This window comes from Neolamprologus brichardi, chromosome 15, assembly GCF_056152115.1.
Source record: "Neolamprologus brichardi isolate AB-2024 chromosome 15, ASM5615211v1, whole genome shotgun sequence".
Lineage (NCBI taxonomy): Eukaryota > Metazoa > Chordata > Actinopteri > Cichliformes > Cichlidae > Neolamprologus > Neolamprologus brichardi.
In genome coordinates, this window is record NC_142118.1 from 5252484 (window position 1) to 5270040 (window position 17557).

The 17557-nt window shown below is 39.4% G+C and overlaps 1 protein-coding gene across 4 annotated transcripts in view; it reads right to left on the reverse strand.

The window, feature by feature from the left end:
• The window catches only part of mdga2a (MAM domain containing glycosylphosphatidylinositol anchor 2a), a 205908-nt gene that overhangs the window by 105676 nt on the left and 82675 nt on the right, over positions 1–17557 (reverse strand). For all 4 annotated transcript variants that reach the window (XM_006793045.3, XM_006793043.3, XM_006793044.3 and 1 more), the window contains exon 3: positions 11608–11782. In XM_006793045.3, coding sequence (XP_006793108.1) covers positions 11608–11782 — 175 coding nt within the window. The remainder of the gene's footprint in view (positions 1–11607; positions 11783–17557) is intronic.

Consider the following 17557-nt stretch of genomic DNA (forward strand, 5'->3'; position numbering starts at 1 on the left):
TACCATTTTGATTTATATTTTAAAAAATATAAACTTTCAGCTTAAATAAAATGTAAAAATGAGACCATTCTTGTTTGCTAATGACGTACATAAGGTCATGTGTTCTTTTATTTCTTTTTCTGCCTTGACAGCATCAGTCACAACTCACTTTATTGACGTCAGTTCATTTAAAACATTTTTGCCTGGATTTTAACTGGCACCTAGAAATATGAGAATATTGCTCCAGTATTAGCAAATTTATACTGACTGCCCATTAAATTCCGCACTGATTTTAAAACCTTACTAATGACTTTTAAAGTATTAAATAGGCTTAAATAGGCTTGCTGCCAATTATACGAAGAGCTTGTTAGTCTCCCATGTGTCTGGGCACTTACTTACATCTGGGCTGCTGGTTATTCTATTCAAAGATCAGCAGGCCTTTATCATTAGAGCTCTCAAACTGTGAACAGTCTAGCCAGTCAAGTCACAATGTCGACTTCTTTATTGTCTTTTTAGTTTCTTTTGAAAACATTTTTATAGCTTTCACAACCGTCTGACAGATGGCAATGTTGGTTTTAATTTTCTTGTACATTCTTACTATTTATCTTATTTTCTTTTATCCATGTCTCAGACTTTTTAAAACATTTTTTTTTCTGTGAACCTCTTTGTAACTTTAAGAAGGTGCTTTATAAAAAATAATAATTATCAATACTTACAAATAAATAGCAGATTTTGTTGTGATTCCATCTGAAGAACAGTAATAAATATCTAAATCTCATTTGTAATAAAAACACTTCATTAGGTTCATTAGGTCAGATAGCTTTATGTGTGCTATTTTACAGCACTGTGGGACTATAGGAATATTTGAAATGAAATATAATCAGTAGGTCAGTTATTGGTGGTCACAACAGCTGTTTTATTAAACTGTGAAGGGGCACATCTTTGACATTGGGGGGTTTATAGCTGCTTCACTGCTGTCTCTGCCAGGAACATTAACCCAGCTAGACATGCAGGGTTAAGGCTTATAAAGGGCAACACACCACCCTTGCCATGGCACTTCTTTGGCATGCCTCTGTGGCACTGACTAACAAGCATTGAATTATTCATTAAGTATTTCAACATCTCTGCGTTTATTTGAAATTAAATTTGTACTAGGGGACGGGGAGGAAGTGGCTTTCCTCTCACTTTCTCTATGAAATGTCCCTTACTGGCTACCATTCTGCCTTAGGCTACATATGCGCTCAGTCGTTTTCTCTCTATCTTGAGTCATCATAGGATATACATTAGGTATCAAAGTAATGGTCTTTCAGGCCACAGTCATTGGGTCTGGTTAAGTATAATTACTGCCAATTAAAGTAGCAGTGCAGCCTAAGTGAATATAGATATATGGATTTTGATAATGTAGCATGATGGTGAAAAAAAAATCTATTTTTATTTTCTATAAGAGCTTATTCATAAACGCTGCATAGCTTGAAGTCAAAGCTCTGAAAACAGATTATGGTTAAGTTTACAGAGAAGATGCAGTTTTCCTCCAGCAAGAAAAAAGCCATCGTTCATTTTAACTGTGCTATTTAAACTGTTGCTTGAAGAGAGAATCTAAAGAACGCTACGACTCGATGTCCCTTAGAGACAATGCTTTTCCAATTATGCTGTGCTGTGCTGTCATGTCTGTAGGTGTAAGACCAGCGCCTGTTTGTTCTATGTACTCGTGGACATTGCGTGTGATAAATGGAGGGGCATACGTCAGCAGCCTGACTGAAAGGGCTGCAACCCCTCACTTCCTCCCGGTGATGGAAATGGGGAAATAATGAGGCCTATTTCTGCTCTGTGTGAGCAGTGTTTGTGTTTGTATGTGTGTTGGGGGGGGGTAAGGAGTAATGAATCTCCTCTTCATCCTCTCCCTTAGACACTGGCATCTGCCTCAGCCCATCTCCTCTCTAATTCATCTCCCAAGGAAAACAAGGAGGCCACAGACCACTGATCTAAACAACAACACCTAGAAAGCCACCATTAGAATTGGAGGCAAAGCATCAGTGACATGATGGAGTTCTTTTCTGGTTTGAGCCTAATGACCTTCTCCTATGTTCGGTTTGGACACCCAAGGAAGGTACATCTTTTGTGAACGATGATTTGAAAACATGTTCTCTAAATATAAAAAAGTAGAGCGTGGTAGCAGTAGTTGGACAGCAACAAAGAAGTTGAAAAAATAAAAAGCTTATTCAAGTAAAGCAGTAAATGCCGCTTTTAAGACATGTTGTAGGCGATATGTGTGTATTTGTTGGGGAAGAAAAATGACCATTTCAGACAAATGAAAGAGCACTGAATAAAGCAAAATAAATCAATATAACCTCTATTTGCGAGCCCGAGCAGAACATTATTACTATTAGGATTTGTTGTATATTGGATATATATTGATCCAACACTAGGGAAACATGATATTCCAGCTTCGTCACATGCTAAAAAACAGAGATATTCCTATTTATGTATTTCATTTTGGATTTTTACATCAACTATCATGATACATGGATATATCTGAATAGGTATTATTCTTAGAAACTATTGGTTGGGCTAACTGAGGAGATATGGATTTCAACTGACCTTTAGTTTGTTTGTTGGAATAAATCACTCAGTTATTAACTATCTAAGTCACAGCACCAATAATGACCACTTACCAGATGGTAGGAGTATCAAATCCAAAAGTATTCAGAAATGAACATCTCGTGAAGTCAAATCCTTTCGGAAGCACATAGTCAGGTTTTTTTTTACATTTCAGATTGATCTTTTACTGCCTTAATGACAAATAACAACGTTCGTCCCTGCTGACAACATTACGTTATTCACAGGATGAATAAAAAAAGAGTTCTATTGACTCAAAAAAATTAATCCAAGGTAACATAATTATCATGTTGATTTTTTAACTTTATATTTAGCTCTTTTAACAGTTTTGTTTTTTAATGTTTCCATAAACGATGGCTGTAAGATAAACAGCTAGCTGTCATCTGTTGCCTTCTCCTCACCCAGAGAGATGTTAAAAAACAAAAAGCAGATCAGAATGAAATTCTACAAGGGATAATCACATTAGCATACACAACACAAACACACTGCAGTATGTTTTAAGCTCCTGATGGCGAGAAAAACAAAGCCAAGAGATGAGGTTGACTTCACTACTCTGATTAAAGGCCCCTCCCTAGAGCGAGTCCTTGAAAGAGTAATGGGCAGTCATGAACTGGCTTTACCTCCATTAACCAAACCAGCAAACATTTACATAATGTACACATAATGTGTTGATTCATTCTGTCCCGATTCAAACAAGGCTCAGATAACTCACTGCGGCTGTATCGTGCTATTCATCACACCAGGCCATTTACATCCAGAAGCACTTTAAAGGCACTGCACATATATCTTGATGTACATACATTATGGGATCTTTTCAGAAAACTATACAGGTACATATGTATCCACATCACCTCATATCATAGGCTCATAGATCATGCCACGTAGAAGGACTATGATGGAGCTCATCAGCCATTTCTCGTACATAACTTTGCTTTTAGTTTCAAAGGGATGATGGAAATTCAATTTAGGGGTTTATTACCACTGTCATGTCAGACACTGGACATGGACTCGGTATGTTGAAAATTGAATATAACTGACTATATTTTGTGTATAGTTTGTATAATTTGTGTATTTTTGTCTGTTTTGTGTATGTCTGTATCTCCAAGAACAAAAAATAAAAATAAAAATTCAGGGTCATGCCATATAATAAGCACAATCCACAGAGAGGGTGATGCCATAGACTTTTTTTATGGATTAATGAATAATATTGAAGCTGGCTCCGGTAAATCTGCACCGTGAAGTAAGTACTGATTTTAGATGATGTGCCTCTACTAATTAGTATTCATCACCACAAATATGCTGATTGTTTTTAACTGACTGTATCTTTTCTTATAAATTTTCAATTTTGGAAACAATAAAAATAGGCACTATCTAATGATGACTTATCTTAACTACAATATCTTAAATTCCTACTGTATTTTCCTATGTTTCCATATATTTTAAACATTGCAGCGTTTGCGTGCTGTTTAGCAACGTATCCAATAACGACAGCTTACATGGAAGCAGGAACAGGTACTATGTAAACCACATGTAACAGGTACATATGGTATACAAAGGACATGCTATAGGTTCTATGACTCTATGACTATCTGTGTGACAGATGAGCTATCCATAAGAGCCATTTGCTATCCTTTACTCATCCTGTCTCAATAATGGAGACAATTAATAATCATGAACAACCACAAAACATATTGGTGCCATGTGTGTCAAGCAACCCTCCCACTTTTGGCTGATATTGATATTAATTAATACAACAACAACAAAAACAACAAAACTCGGAGGAAAGATACATGCAAATGGCTGTAGGCGACCACGCAACTCTGTGTTTTAGCACTTGGATTACTATCGGAGGCAGGAAAAGCTTCATTAATCTAACCAGTTATATACTTAATTGCATTTTATGCTGTCTTTGTGGACACTTTGTTTTTTAATAGATTTGGAACTTGGGGAACGAAGCTGTTTGAGGACATCCTGAAAAGCTATTTGCCCCTTACATCTATCTATCTATCTATCTATGTGCACATTGGTTAAACACTGCAATATGAGGACAGTGTTTCATTCCCATGTCTTTATAGATCATTTTCTTGTAAACACCCCGACTTTCTGTTTGATACTTGCACGCATGGTTAGAAACATTTAAAAGTCAGCCAGAGATGCTTTCACCCATTTCCTGGATGTTCTCCAGAGATGATAAAAAGCATATGTAGATCATTTGTTTTTATCAGTAAACAGTCAATGTAATGTTTTAATGTAATGAGAAGAGGGTCCAACACTTAACAATTGTCAGTTCTTTCAATCTGGGTTATAACTCAACCTATTGAACCTGCCGCCAGCACCTACTGCATCCAGCTGAACCCATTAATCCATAGGCTCCCCTGAGATCACCATCCCACACACTTCCCTCTGCCCATACCCAAATAAATTACCTAGTCACTTTAGAGGAGCCTCTCCTGAGTATATAAATGCAAGCAGAGAGGGCAAACATGGGTAATGAAAGGATATAGGAGTTAATAGGAAGTGCATAAGCATCACTCAAAACTCAGGTTTTATCACCATAGTCTGTTTTTCTGAGTTAACTTTTTCCCCAGAATGCCTTTTCATGCTCTTGCTCTGCACATTTACACCTTTCAGCAAGGCAGCCTGAATAAGACACCCAATGAAATAGCACATGCCAGTTTTACTGACCAAACTGGATAAAGAAAAGCCAGCACGTCCACAAAACAAACACCATCAGCTGCTGTTTGGTCTCTGAGCTCCTTCATGAACTCCATCGAGGAAAAGCAAACATCAAGCAGACACATTTCACCAAGTGAGCCCACCCTGCATGCTGTTGCTGCAAAGTGTTGCACAGCTGAGGAGGCCTATGCCAAGACAAGTTAAGCCTTTGACATGTTTGTGAGTCAGGACCTCACTGGTGAAGAGTGTGTTCATGCATAAGTGTGTGCTTGAACCCAATAGGAAGCATCAATTTTTGTTTCCTCTCACACATGAGACCATGTCACACAAAGACATGGGCGCATACATTAGCGCTTCTCACATGTCGAAAATTATTCGAGCTCAGTATTAACACCAAGTCCATGGCGACAAACACACACACACACACACACACACAAACACACAGTGTCCTTATTAAAATTCGTTGGCTTCTGCACCAGCGCTGTGGAGTGAGGGCTGCATAAGTCCTTCCAAAGATAACACAGAGAAAGCAGGCTATTGTCTCTTTCTAATCCTTTTGAATGAATACCGGGAAAAGTGAAGCTGCAAGTGGAAGTTTCAGTGCAATGACATTTACAGCCCAGTGTTTGCACAGAAAACAGGTGTTGTCTGACAACATCAAAATCATTTGCACAACATACTTCGGCAGTGCAAAATACTTCTTTCTTGTAAACTCTGGAATTCTTTTCCTTCTCTGTATTGCATTTTTATATGCTCAATTTATTCAACGCTTGTTTAAAATTGTTTAGAGCAATACATTTTGGCCAGGGCAAGCAAGGCTAACAGTGCTTGCTCAGTGAAATTTAAAAACATGTGTTAATTAAAACATAAACCTTTTAGCAATCTCTCTCCGTAAAGCTCTCAGTGCATTTTGTTGCATGTTTGCATCCTTTCTGTAAATTACTGCTATGTCGTGGCCAAATTTAGCATGTTAGCAACAGAAACAGAGTGCAGCATTACATAGAAGGCTGTCAGTTTATATAAAAGAATAAAAGACCAGCATCACAAAATCAGTAAATGGTATATTTCAGGAAAAGCTGACCTAGATGGAGGAGATCTAAAGACAAGTCATTTGTTTTGCATTTGATCATCTGTTGGATTCATTTTAAATGACTGTGAGGTAAATCTGACAATTATTATTTTCTGATTTGCATATTAATAATTTTTAGAATTATATTACTTTTTTTCCAGATATAACCAATGTATCATCTGCTCCACAGTGATCAAAGTGAGACCAAAGTGATGCCTTCGGATAACCTGATTTAGCCAAGACTAGACTTAAATTATGTAAAAGGCACAAGCAAGCTGCAAATCTTCACATTGGAAGACACAGCATGTAGGCAAGGGAAAATATATTTTGTATTGTGAGCTTTCTGGCTTCTGTGCCCTGATTTCTATTGACCAATCACATTTGAATAGACTTTGGTAGCATGTAAATAAACACTGCAAAAGGATTGCAACTGCCTAAACCATACTGTCTGATGCTGAGATACATTTTTCTTTTCTTTTTGTAATACACATTTGTAAACAATAATTGCTGGGAAAACACTGAAATTTTGGCCTTGATATCGGTTATTAAACCAGAAAACCTAAACAAATGGGTCTCTAAAGACTTTTAGATTTCCCATTGGCACTTTGGAAAAAGGAGCATACATTTATTGACCAACTACCATGAAAAGGAATAGACCAGACTCTAAAAGTTCTTTCTCACAGTTTGTTTTTTGAGCGGTCTCTTCAATGAACATTTTCCTCAGCTCGCCTTCTGGCCAAATCTCGTTTAGATATATTGTGCTGGTGATGGTCAATGAACTCCCTGAGCCTGCAATAAGCTGCCCCTGAAGAACTCTTAAGCTCTCCTCGATCAGTCACTCAATGAAACATTAGATGCTGCAGCAAAATTAATGCAGCTGAAATTAAATGAGAGCACTGAAAAGACTCCCCTTCAGGAAAAAGAAGCGAGCATCTTAAGCTTAAAATCGATCAGTGTAGGAGTTGGGCAAGGTTCTTTATTAACTTTGCAGAGGACCTTCCCCATAGACCCTACTGTGGACAAACACAACTGAGGTGTCAGCAGGTATAAAATGTGCTTAGATGGACTTCTGAGCCTTGTAAATACATTAGCTTTGAGCTGGGTATATAGCTAATATCAGCTCCTCCCAGCTGGAGAGGGCAGTTATTACCATTAATTATCCCTTCCTCATATTGGCTGCTGTTCACAGAAAACTCTAAAGAGAACTTTTGCGCTTCTCTGTCATTTTATTTTCATGTATCTGCTTCATGAATCTACATTTAATGTTTTTGTTTAAATCAAAATTTATTGAAAGAAAGCACAACAGGGTGAGGCTGCGCGTACAAAGGAGGGAAGCATGCTCACTGATCTAATAAAGATACACATATAATATAAGATTTCGAGTGCTTCTTTTGAAAATTGAAAACAGGACCCTTGATTCCAACCAGCAGAAGCTAAATAAATAGTCTCAGAAGAAAAGAGTAAAAAGGAATCAGCTGCAGAAAGATCATTCAGGTTTTAAGCCTCTCATTGTAAACCATGCCGGGGCCCCGTGTCTCGTCATGAATACTATCTTTCCTTTACAACAGAAGCGATATAGTCCATTATTGCTGGAGTTATTTGTCAGATGTAAACAAACGAGTATCAAGACAGACATGTAAGATGCAGCTGAAACAGAAAGCAAATATAATTCATGGCTTTATTGTTGTGAGGTCCGGAGCCACGGTATCTATTTTAATACTAATCAGAAATTGTAGCTGCAAACCACTAAAAGCAGCGTGTACTGCAGAGGGCAACAAATTAAATTCACCCCCAGGGGACAGCTATAACGTGGCTCTGTAGAAATGATGTGCTTTTACTGGATGCGCAACATAACACATTTCTTGTGAAATACAAACATGCTGTGTTACAAGGCCAGATGCAAGGAGATTACAAGGACAGCAAACAAATGCTATGATCTAAAATATGCATGGAATATTCCGTGTGAGTTACCAAATTACTGTAACCAATGGACGTTGTCTATATATTAAACTATGCATACTTATTCACAGTAGCCAGTTTATTTCATTTACATCGCTATCATTCACCAATGACAATCATCAGTTTGCTTTCAACATCAAGAGAACTAAGGCTGCAAAATACCGTATGATGAAGCTGGATGAGAAGCCATGCCTTTCTATTATGCTAAGGTTGTGTCTCCAGTCTGTCTCGGGCTTCATTTCCACGTCTGCTCCTGCACCTCTTTAGTGCAGCCAAGGTGAAATAGTGCACAGAAGGAACACGGTTCTAACTGTCAGCAGCTGAGATGCATTCAGCCCCATCCTCCTGCACCACTAAGCCCTTCCACAAGCTTTCTAAACAAGTTTCAATTCCACAACTTTTGCCAGTGTCAGTCCAAATAAACAAGTACAAGAATGTAGCCCACATGCTGAAAGAGAATAAGACAGAGACATGAAAGAAGAGTGAAAAGGAGAGCCAGTTAACAATGTACTCTGTATTTCTGTGGGGGACATGAGAAGGAAGCACAGAGAGGGAGAGAGAAAGAGAGGGTATATAAAGGGGAACTGGATCACAAGATGGTGCCTCATTTATTCATTGTTCAGTCATGCATACTTCGAAGAAATTATCCTTCTTTCATAAGTTGAAAAATGAGCGACATTTTTTGTGGATTTGGGGCCTCAGAGCATGCACGCTAGTATCCTTACCGATTAAATGGAGAGCATCAGTGAAACCGTTTTAGACACGTGGTATTACCATAAAAATGTATATTCATCATTAACATTGTTTTCTGAGGGTAACTGTTAATCAACAGGAAATTATGAGACACTATTTAATACCAATAGCACTGAGCAACATTTGGCTCCATTTGGGACATGAAAGACTGTCCTAGAGTGGATTCCTCAACTGATTGTGAGTGTTTGATGCTTGTTTCTGGCAGTCGCTGTGAAACTGATTCCAACAGCCCCGTTCATGCAGACCTACAGACCAGTCAGTGACCACCCTGGGAAACACTGGTTACTAGGGAAACGTGTGTATTCTGCAATTGGTTGGCAAGTTGGTTGCTGTAGGTTGACAGGAGTTGCTAGCATGGCTGCAAATAGGTATACAGTGCTGCACCACAAACCTCCTTGTGATTGCTTTGGTAGCTAGTAGGTTGCTGCTGTTGCCAGTAGTTTGCATGGAAGACATCGACTTGAGATGTCTGCGATCACCTGCAAACTGCTTGCCAAGTGGTAGCAAAACTGTTAAAAGTGTCCAGAAATGGAGAGGATTTGCCTTCAAAGTAAAAGCTGCATCGTTTGACTTGGCTGCGTTGGTTGTAGCGATAATGCACAACTCTTACTTTGAAGGCTATCATGTTCTCATTCTGGCATGTATTACACTTATTCAAAAATCACAACAGAATGGGGAGTAAACGGTGAGCATTTGTAGACAAGTTAGGATTTTCCTTCTTGGGTGACTCTTGTTGCTACTGTGCTAGGGTTTTGTTTTGTTTTGTTTTGTTTTGTTTTTTAGGGGATAAGAGGTTTTCTGCACTGTATGGAACAACAAACTGCAATGAAGGGCATTACGTGTCCTTGAGACCGAGTGCTTAGAAATGCCAATTACTTTGTACTTCACAATAAAAGTCAGTTCCAACGTTATAAACAAACTTGGACAGGATTATTTATCACAATTGATTTTCAAACTGTTTTACTAACCGAACTATGGCTGAACACTAAGAATGTTATTTGGAAAATGTATGCATTGTTAACATCCCAACGTTTTACCAATGCATGCCAGCCTGAGCTTTTCTAAAGTCATGAGGCAGACTACAAGAGGGCTACTTTGTAAAGCACAGCACAAAGAAGACATAATTAAGTAGCTATGAAGTCATTTTCAATTAAATGTTCCCTGCTAACGCAAGTTAAATGAAGCACTCGTATAATGTTGACACATAAAAAAGGAATTTTTACTGTAAATATACTGCCTCAAATCACTGCCATCAATGCAGGGAACTGCAGGAGTATAAATCCTAACTCATGAAAAAGTGCCTGGAATTATTGTAGGCGTTGCTGGAAAATAATCAAGAGCATCACTACCTTTTTCTTTCCTCTGTGATTGAAAATGATATTTGGAAACAAATTAAGGACACTGGGGTCATTTATTTTCAAAGATACAACATTTTTTTCCTTGCAGTCTGGCATAAAAAAAGAAGAGCAAGGGACTGAGAGCTGCTGAAATCAGTGAGGCAGCTTGGAGATCTTTCAAAGGCACTAAGCAAGTCATTTTAAATGTATCTCAGTAGAATTTCATGAAGCTCAAACAGTAAGACAAGCTTTTAATTATGGCATGACTACGGATTTCTTATTGAACATAAAGTCCAGATTTGGCTGTCTTTGCACAAATAAGTAGGCTGGAGGGTGTCTGATGGAGGGCAGCGACTGCTATTCCTCATCACGAAGTGAAATCGGATAATCACTGACAAATCAATAAAAGCAGTAAAGTTAAGTTTGTTACGTTTGCTTAATGAATGCTAATGAACCTTTCGCATTTGTCATGCAGCTGCTTTTAAAATAAAGAATCTGCATGTACAATGACTGACTTTACATCTAAGTAACATTCTCAGGAGAGGAAGAAGAAGTTCTGTTCTTATGCGTTACATCATAATAACTACTGGAACATTGCTATTTTTGGGCTATGCATCTTTGTATCGTTTCATCTGTTCACCAGCTGTCTGTGTTAACATTTTGACTTATAAATTAATACTGCAACACCTGTTTCACTTTACGTTCTAATTTCTTTGCAGGATAATAAACCGATTCAATTCTAAAGCATACATATATGCTGTTCCAGGCAAGCAAAAGGTTCTTGAGTTGTATGTTTTACTACACCACTACGAGGCTGGCATTGCTGCAAAATCACGACTGTGAACAGAAACATTTTCAGGGTCATGGCTGTCTGGAATCTTGCCAAAATAGAATTAGATGGAAGAATAAGGGTCTACTGGTCAATCCTTAGCAAGGTAACACAGATACAGTCGCTGATAGTCACACCTCTGGGCAATTTACCATTTGCAGTCTGCCGCACTTGGACTTCTTTGAAACCAGGAAGAAAAACATAATAACAACCACACACAAAAACACACACACACACACAGAAAGAGGCTAAACTCACAAGAAAAAAATACAAAGTCCGTGAACAAAACAACCACAACCTTATTACTGTAAAGCAACAATGGGCAATTGTTTTTGGGCAATGTTGAAAAATGAAAATGGTCTGTGCTGACTCAAATTCATCACACTTACAGTAGACGTCCACCCTAATGGACTTGATGGCAGGAGAGCCAAGGCCGTTCTCGGCCTTGCAGTAGTAGCGGCCTCCCTGGGTCCTCTGGATCTTTGCGATGTGCAACGTTTCGTTGAAGACGCTGGAGTCCTGGAAACGATCTGACACACTACCAGCTGTCTTTGTCCACCGTATCTACAAAGAAGAAAAAGTGAAAATTACTACGCTTTTCAACGACTTGACTGAAGAGACACAGAACAGACTCAGTTAAGAAGCTAATATATAGTGTAAGCATAGAATAAATACCACAGCCAACATAAACAGAAAAGGGCAGGTAAAACAGACTTGGTAAAAACTCTGAAGCTGTTGCAATCTCAAGAAAACGTTCGTTTAAAGAAAATTTTATTCTGATTGGAACAAAATTACTGTTTTCATTCCGTTTTCTTTTGATCACAATAAAGGAACTCAACACTTCCTCCATTTTTTCCCTGTGATGCGGCTACTGGAAAATAGAGCTACAATAAGGCTTTTGATGTGAAACATTCACAGTGGCATTTCACTGCCAAAAGATTAACAGCAAAAGGAAAAAAAAAACCTAAACTGGATGGGAAAGAAAAATCTGTTGAAATGATTCACTAAATCTGTTAAAGAATGCAACGAATCATTTTAGGAAGATGGCAAACATCAACAACTATGATCAGGTTAAAGACTTCATAGCCTTGTTGTTGTGAGACTGCGAGAAAAAAAACAGTAAACTGCAACAAGTGACTGTAGTCTGCATCATTTACAATGTAACATACTTGTGCACAAATGAAACAAATAATACTGTGTTAAGCAGTGATATTTAGAGGTATCCATAAACAATTTTTGTCACTAATCCACAGAGCCAACCTATACATGTAGCTTTTTCCCCAGTGTATATGTTTAGTGCTAAACTAAGCATAATCCCTCCACTGTCCGAATCCATGTTTTATGAATAGATAGATGAATAGAATAGATTTTAAGCGCCTTGAGGCGACCTTTGTTGTGATTTGGTGCTATATAAATAAAATTGAATTGAATTGTGGTGAAGAGGGAGCTGAGTGTAAAAGCGAAGCTCTCAATTTACCGGTCGATCTACGTCCCTACCCTCACCTATGGCCACGAGCTGTGGGTAGTGACCGAAAGAACGAGATCGCGGATACAAGCGGCAGAAATGAGCTTCCTCCGAAGGGTGGCTGGCCTCTCCCTTAGAGATAGGTTGAGAAGTTCGGCCATCCGGGAGGGGCTCAGAGTAGAGCCGCTGCTGCTCCACATCGAAAGGAGCCAGTTGAGGTGGTTCGGGCATCTGACAAGGATGCCTCCTGGGCGCCTCCTGGGTGAGGTGTTCCAGGCATGTCCCACCGGGAGGAGGCCCCGGGGCAGCCCCAGGACACACTGGAGAGATTATATCTCTCGGCTGGCCTGGGAACGCCTTGGTGTTCCCCCGGATAAGCTGGAGGAGGTGGCTGGGGAGAGGGAGGTCTGGGCCTCTCTGCTTAGGCTGCTGCCCCCGCGACCCGGCCTCGGATAAAGCGGATGAAGATGGATGGATGGATGAATACAATATCTGAGCAATATTGATCTTCAAATCGAATCAATGTAGTCTGTGCAGTAGACATAATATATAATATTTAAAAACAAATTACCAAACAACATCTATAAAAATAAGTAAAATAGAAAATAGAAATGAAGGTCTGTCTGTATCATATGCTGGCCTTGCTCACCCTGCAAATTCTCCGGCAGCTACGATGACCTGCATGTTTGCCACTCTGTTTTTCACATGATCCTGCATTCATTTTATGCGGGAACATTCCTTCTCGAAGCAGCTGAAAGGTTCTTTTTGTGAAGCGCACAGTGTTGATTTGGTACCTAAAATCTTCATCTAACTCCCTTTCCTCTGTTCCACACAAGACTGACCTCAGCATGGCCTTCTCAGCATGAGTACCTTTCACGAACTGATGAGACCCAGTTAGCCCATGGCATTGAGGTGTAATGAAAGGTGAAATAGTGTTACTCTCCAACATGAGGTTGTAATTGACTCTCCATCATCTCCCTCTCCTGTCCTCATTAAAGCATACAGCATGAACAGGTACTGTGACAACTCTGGCCCGGGGGCCACACAACCAGAACCGTGAAGCATAAAGCGCCATTCAATCCCTCATCCTAAGTAAGCTACAGATGGACTGGCTTTGCCTGCAGAGCCTTACATATCTCTGTCTAGGCAGCGGAGGCTATGAATTAGAATCCAATATCTCCACACTGTATGGTGATAGCATCATCTCGGATACTGATAACATCCCATTTTGCAGCGATGGCATCAGATGGAACAGGGATATCATTGCATGCAGGGATAGGGATTGGGTGCTATCACAGAGATTGCTGCAGCGCTGCTCTAGCTGTAGGGTTTTAACCATGACGACTCCATCCCAAGGTTACGACAGTATGAAGTTTGGTCATTTTCCAAACAGATACGAGAAAGGAAAGGGAAGGGTGGGTGGCCCAAAACCTGATAATGTTAACCTATTCCAGAGGCGTTTTTGGACCTTGGGGGTAGACGATGACATGAAGCAAAAAATTGAAGCTTATCAGTTTCAGATTCTCTGTCTTGCTTGAGGTGTTACTTTTCAGAGAGGTAGAAATAAATTAAAAGTCATATACGGAGAGTGTGTGTAAGTTACTAATTCTTTTCAACAACCTCTTCCCCCGAAAAGAAAAAAAGATTCTGTTGTCAGACTGTGCTTACACGCCATCCCTTTACACAGAGGCCATACTACCATTAAAAATAAAAGCCTCTAAATTAGCACCCGGCATACAAAAGGCTCCACTTGGCCTGTTTAAAATGCATTGAGAGACACCAAGAGAAAGCACTTGATGAAAAAGCCCAAACTCAGCAGCCAAAAGACGCAAAAGCCACGCCGTCGGAAAATCTGGGGCCCTGTTCTAACAGTTGGGGACATCATGAGTTCAGCACAACAAGCGCTAAAGTTAAATAACTTATGAGCATAAATTAGATGGGAGCAGATTTTTCTGAATACTGTGTCACTACAGTGCTCTGGATTCCCTCATGCAAATACAAAGCGAGCTGGCTTACGGCGACCTCAGCAGAATTCAATATTCACCCAGCTTATACCCCCAGTCATTTTCTTTGGCTTTTGTGTAAAGAGCTTTGAGTTTTCAGAAAAATGCAGTATCAATAAATGCATTGTTAGAGTGACACTAAGAAGTGGGTATTCAAATAACTCTTTATATTTTCAAAAAAAGGGAAATTGCAGCAGACCACATTATTGGTGAGCTTTCAACTCCTTCTGTACCCTCGGGCTATTTTCATTCCGGCACTCTTCTGACTTTTTTTTACCTCTGCCCACAAGGGGCGTCCTGAAGTATACCCGGTGAGAACAGTTTGACCCTCTTCACTCTCCTCAGTGCAATGCAAATACTCTTGATCTGAGAGGCGCTGGCAGATTTGAGCAATATGATAATTGTTCCTCTCAGCCCACTGAAAGCCTAGCTGGGTTTTTTTCTGTTCTCTTCAAGGACTATGTCAAACAAAACTCGTAAAGTACCTGCACGTATACAGAAGGGAATGTGCCAAACTACCCGTGGTGTACCAGCTAGTGACAGCATTCTAGCAGAATATTATTCCTGTCTGTGCCTTCTGATTAAAAAAACTGCTTTGTTTCACATTTTGTGAAAGCACCATGACAAAGCGAAGTCAAACACAATAATAACGCTTTTTTTTTGTTTTCCTTAAATCAGACAACCCTAGCAGGAATTACAGTATTTGCTTACATGGAAAGCAGAAGCTTGTATAGATTAATATCCAACTGAATATCCCAGCAGTGTCTGAGACCACACATGCTGAGATGTCACAGCACGAGCTAATTAAAATGCACCCAGTGTCTGTTGTTATGCAGTGATCATATGCTGGAGCACGCATCTTTGGTGAATCTGCCATATTGCCCGCTGTGACGTTTCCCTCTACCGAACTCGAGACTAGTTTCTAATTGCCAGCCATCTTTTCTTTTAGGCAGTGACATTGGTCCGCGCTGCACAGTGGTGCAGACGAGTGTGGCTGAGCATGACAATCAAGTGATCAGAAAACGCAGCAGGGGGTCCACAAATTGAGAGTGCACTTACACCGCGGGTCTATATTAGAAAATACTGGCCTTCATAAAAATTGGATGATCATACTGTATGAAACGCATCGCAGTGACAGTTTTGATGTCAGAACCTGAATCAAAGAGGACAAGCACAAGACAGTGACATACACGAAAATGATACTACATCTGCTTTTTGTTTGTTGAACTGCACAGTGTATGCTTGACTGGTGCTATTAAATTCACTTTTAAGACTATAGGTGGGTTGGATAGGGTGCAGATTAAGGGAAAGCTATCAGACAGATCTCCTTTTGATACTGCAGTTTGTATGGCAAACAGTGGAAAAATCGAAGGTTACATCATGCTCAAAAAAAGCACCATCTGCTAAAGACACTGGCACTGTAGGCTAACTGTCATGGGAGCATCCAAAACAGATCACATACTCCAAGTGGTCTGTATAAAGCGAAATATCCTAGGGCCTGAGGTCAGCTTATTTGTACTTGCTGACCCGTGGTGCTGTGAGTCGAATCTGGCTGGCCAATAATTGAAACACACACAAAAAAAAGGTGTTTGCGATGTGGTTTTGCTGGCTATTGGAGCTCGGTACTCAAACAAAGTACTGTGGACATAATGGATGGAGGCCAGGGCAGAGGAGATGGGGGCAGATGGCTTCATCATCAGGGACTCTTTGATGTCTGTTCATAGCATCAAAGACAATGAATAGATCTGGAGAACAGTGACCATGAAAGTATGAACAGGAAAAGCTGTTTATATTTATGTGGTGGTCTGACAGAGTCAAAAACACCCAAACAGTCAAAGAAAGACAAATAATGTGATTAAGGAAGCAAATAAGACTTACGAAACACTGTTTTTTTTAAAAGGAATGAACAAATCTATTTTCCTTTCCAGCTTTGAGTCATCTATCGATGTGCAATTCTCTAAAAAAAGAATTTGTAAAATGTAAGAAAATATTAAAAAATATGTACAGTTTTGTAGAAACCCAGAGGACATTTTTTACATTAGATTTACATATAAATATGTTTTACATTTTTCAAAACACTGAACAACTGCAAATCTTTGCAATTACAAGCTTTAGCCAGTTGTTTGTTAATATCGCTTAATAAATGACTTCTTAGCAAACTAAAACCAATTAAGTTCTTTTCCTTGAGCAAATGATTAATGGACTGCTGCAATACAAAGAGATGTTAGTCCTGTAGCAGGGGAGGCACTGCATCAATGAGGAGTTTTTTCAAGCCATTTGATATTATGTTTGTCATCCTTTTTTATAAATTTGGTAAAGATGCAAAAATATAAATTTCAGGACTTCTAGACTCACCAGATTTCATGATTCTTATCTTTTTTTATTTTCTATAAATTATTAACTTGAAGATGTCGAATTGTGTGCACTCTTTGAATTACAGTTTTAGTAAAATATTTAGCTAAAAAGCCAATTCAATCTAAATGTATTTATTTAGAGTCAAATAACAACAACAACAGATCCTAAAATACTATAGAGAAAACTCCAACAATCAGACAACCTCTTATGTCCCCCTTGGCGACAGTGGGAAGGAAAAACTCCCTTTTAACAAGCAGAAACCTCTGGCAGCACCAGGCTCAGGGAGGGGCAGCCATCTGCCGTGATCGGCTGTGGGTGAGGGGAAGGAAACGGGACAAAAGACACACTTTGGAGGACAGCCAAGCCACTTGTAGCTAAAGACAGAAAAGTCAGCAACATCACTAAGGAGGCAAATTTTGCTGGCTGACCTTCATGATCACACCCTGAGATGTCTGTGACTGTACTGAGCGAGGGGTTTCCCCTCATAGTCAAGAGGTTTATTAGATGGGGCATTGT